Source organism: Palaemon carinicauda, chromosome 2 (genome assembly GCF_036898095.1).
Source record: "Palaemon carinicauda isolate YSFRI2023 chromosome 2, ASM3689809v2, whole genome shotgun sequence".
NCBI classification, from domain to species: domain Eukaryota; kingdom Metazoa; phylum Arthropoda; class Malacostraca; order Decapoda; family Palaemonidae; genus Palaemon; species Palaemon carinicauda.
This window is the reverse complement of record NC_090726.1, coordinates 203,565,243-203,568,960: the sequence shown is the minus strand read 5'-3', so window position 1 is coordinate 203,568,960 and position 3,718 is coordinate 203,565,243. Positions and strand designations below refer to the sequence as shown.

The following is a 3,718-nucleotide window of genomic DNA, read 5'->3' as shown; positions in this document are numbered from 1 at the left end:
CTATGGTTGAACTAACCGTAATACAATTAATTCATACAAACTGGTAAAAGTTATAATTGAATATTAAATTCATTACTATATAGACCAAATCTATAAGCTCTTAAGAACAGCTAGGCCTAACATGAAGCTATTAATTTGACTATAGTACTATGGTTGAACTAACCGTAATACAATGATTTTCAATAAACTGGTAAAACTTTAAAATTGAAAAGGAACTTTATTACTATATAAACCCAATCTATAAGCTCTTAAGAACAGCTAGGCCTAACATGAAGCTATTAATTAGACTATAGTACTATGGTTGAACTAACGCTTCACCCCCAACTCGGACCATCGCCAAGTCGGACCCTTACTAACTCAGACCGTACCTCCACCAACTCGGACCATTATAACCAACTCGGACCACAATATACCACCTCGGACCACAGTAGTGAACCAACTCGGACCAGGTTGATAAGATTATAAATTAGAACAATTGGTAAAAATAAATTGAGAACAGTGAAAGTCACACATATTTATTATTAGGAGAGTTATTAAAAACATGCAAATGTAGAAGCAAAAGACAAAGTAAAATGTTCAATAAAACATATTCAAATTAATAATCATACATTCACAGCAATGAAATGGGAAACAGCTTTTAGAAGGCTTTTACCCGATCTATGACCTAGAGAAAACTCCTCCCACAGTACGACTAGTCTTCCATGTTGCTTAGCATACTTTGTCTTTTGGTGGCGCAACACTTTTCCATCATTTAAGAAATTTACATATAGTGGCACAAGCTTTGCTTCATTATACAAAAGAGATAGGAGAAAAATCTAGAATTACTTCTTGTACTTTTAATTGTTCACCTAGGATTTCCTTAATTCTACTAAACACCTTTTTGTAATCTTTGCGTCTCTTACCTGACATTAAAACAAATACAAGAGGCATTTGTTTCACATTCCCATCATACTTCATGAATGCATGAATGCTAAAAAGTTGTGTGAAGGGTTGCCTAACAACTTTGAATGTCCCATCGACATACCACCTTTTTGCTTTAGCAAGTAACTGACACTGTCCTTCTGTTGCAAATACTAAGTGACGTCTATCCCCTACATGTATATCAAATTTAAGAAAGTTAGGTGGTATGTGTTCCTCACTAATTTCAAAACTCAAATCCACGGGTTCAGCAGGTCTGTTTGCTTGCCGCTTCCTGTTTGCTTGACGAGCGAGATTTATGGGGGCAGGTAGTGAAGCAGTAGGCATTGTTGGATCTACGTTTTCAAGGATTACTTCCTCCACGATTTCTAATGCGGGCCGAAACACATCCTCCATTGCTTTATCTTTAATTAATTTTGAAACCTTACTTGTGGTAGCAGGGCATGTTTCCGGTGGATGGGAATGTTCACTGGGCCCTCTGATAAACGAATTATTCACTTCCTTTATTATCATTCCACACTTAACATTTTTATTCCTAACTGCGCAACGCCAATGAACACCAACTGTTGTTTCTCTTTCTCTCTTGCTCGATGGTCCGAGTTGGTTTACATGATGGTCCGACTTGGCATTTCCAAAGTTTTTGACGGTCCGAGATGGTCGAGATAATGGTCCGAGTTGGTATTTCAAAATGGTCCGAGTTGGTATTTCAAAATGGTCCGAGTTGACCCTACCCCGAACTAACCGTAATACAACGAGTATCAATAAACTGGTAAAACTTCAAAATTGAAAAGGAACTTTATTACTATATAAACCCAATCTATAAGCTCTTAAGAACAGCTAGGCCTACCCTGAAGATATTAACATGGTTGAAAGCAACCATAATACACTGACTATCAACACTGCATATATAAGTTTATGTAAGACTCGATGACCTACATGACAATGGGAGACTGACGCCTCAACCTGCAGTTGTATAAGCTCGACTCAATATGCAGGAATATTTCCAATTGAAAATCATGTTGAAGCCAATGATTAATGCTTTAAAGAGTCTACATAACAAACGAAATTACGTTAAATAGTTTACATTTGAAATAAGCCATTAAAGAAAACTAAACTGAAAGATAATCACATTGGACCGGTCAGATGGACCAAAATCAAGTTCCACAGGTATTCGAGATTCATCTTCATGTTATATACAATATTAACATGATCCTAATGATGAAATATTATATATGTAAAGGACTGTTATTGTATATAAAAACAATGAAACAAAATTCGTGGCAACATGACAGCCTAATAAACTTATTTTATAAATACAAACGTAATAGTGAAACATATAATCAAGTAGTTCGGAATAAAGACTTTTATATATTTAAAGTCTTCTAACATTTATTTTGTGTACTAATGGCATTTAATTCATTACTATTCTATTAAATATGTTTTGTTTTAAATACCAAAGGTTATAATGAAATGTATATTTCCATTTAGTATCAAATTTATTCAATATGATCAATTCTAATATAGTTTTTCATTTGATTCAAGATTCTATTCCTGATAGCGTCCATCGTTGATTTGACAATTTGAATGACAACTATGAAAATAAATTCAGTTCTTGACATTGCCCAGATTTAACGACATTTGTACCCAAGGGAGAGAGAGAGAGAGAGAGAGAGAGAGAGAGAGAGAGAGAGAGAGAGAGAGAGAGAGAGAGAGAGAGAGAGAGAGAGAGAGAGAGAGAGTCAATCGCTGATTTGACAATTCAAATGACAATTATGAAATAATCAGTTCTTGACATTGCCCAGATTTAACGACATTTGTACCCAAGGGAGGGAGAGAGAGAGAGAGAGAGAGGAGAGAGAGAGAGAGAGAGAGAGAGAGAGAGAGAGAGAGAGTCAATCGCTAATTTGACAATCCAAATGACAATTATGAAATAATCAGTTCTTGACATTGCCCAGATTTAACGACAATTGTACCCAAGGGAGAGAGAGAGAGAGAGAGAGAGAGAGAGAGAGAGAGAGAGAGAGAGAGAGAGAGAGAGAGAGAGTCAATCGCTGATTTGACAATTCAAATGACAATTATGAAATAATCAGTTCTTGACATTGCCCAGATTTAACGAAATTTGTACCCAAGGGAGAGAGAGAGAGAGAGAGAGAGAGAGAGAGAGAGAGAGAGAGAGAGAGAGAGAGAGAGAGAGAGAGAGAGAATCGTGGACTATCCAGGACGGGGTGGAGTAAAAAGATACACCTGAGTGGAGAACCTCACCAGGTATATCCTACTCCGTCACCAGCAGCGGTTTTTTCTTTTTTTTTTTTACACTCACCTGTTCCCGATCGAGTCACACTATCCTCCTCCAAGACGACTTGTCCAAAACAACTCCATGATGTTAGGCTGCCACATACTAAAAATATAGTAAGCCACGATGTGCAACACATGTTTCATTTAATGTTCCTATCAAAATTCACAAGCACATGTTCCCTACACGGCGTTAGGGTTACGACTGTCCGCAGAAGTTGACTGGAAGGCCCAGATGGCAGCAGCCGCGCATGCGCCCTGGCCTCGAGTATCCCACTCAGTGAGCGTAATCTGCTGGAACTTTGTTCTCGCGAAGTTAAAGTTACCGGATTTTAATTGTTCGTTTTAACAGTGTGTTACTCTAAACTTAATCCCGCGATTATAAAACCGAACGATTATAAATTCGATGGATATCTAGCAGTAAAACATTGACTGGAAGGCCCAGATGTCAGTCGCGCATGCGCCCTGGCCTCGAGTATCCCACTCATTGAGCATAATGTGCTGGAAC

General features: G+C 37.7%; 1 protein-coding gene across 1 annotated transcript; it reads right to left on the bottom strand.

Annotated features, from left to right (window-relative positions):
* Positions 1–789: 789 nt before the first annotated feature.
* Positions 790–1,431, bottom strand: LOC137622004 (uncharacterized). The gene has a single exon (XM_068352491.1). It carries the CDS (start codon positions 1,429–1,431, stop codon positions 790–792), a length of 642 nt encoding a protein of 213 aa, XP_068208592.1.
* Positions 1,432–3,718: the final 2,287 nt, after the last annotated feature.

Excerpts from the sequence above, each read along its gene's own strand:
- LOC137622004 (XM_068352491.1), bottom strand. The coding sequence starts at position 1,431 with ATGATAATAAAGGAAGTGAATAATTCGTTTATCAGAGGGCCCAGTGAA.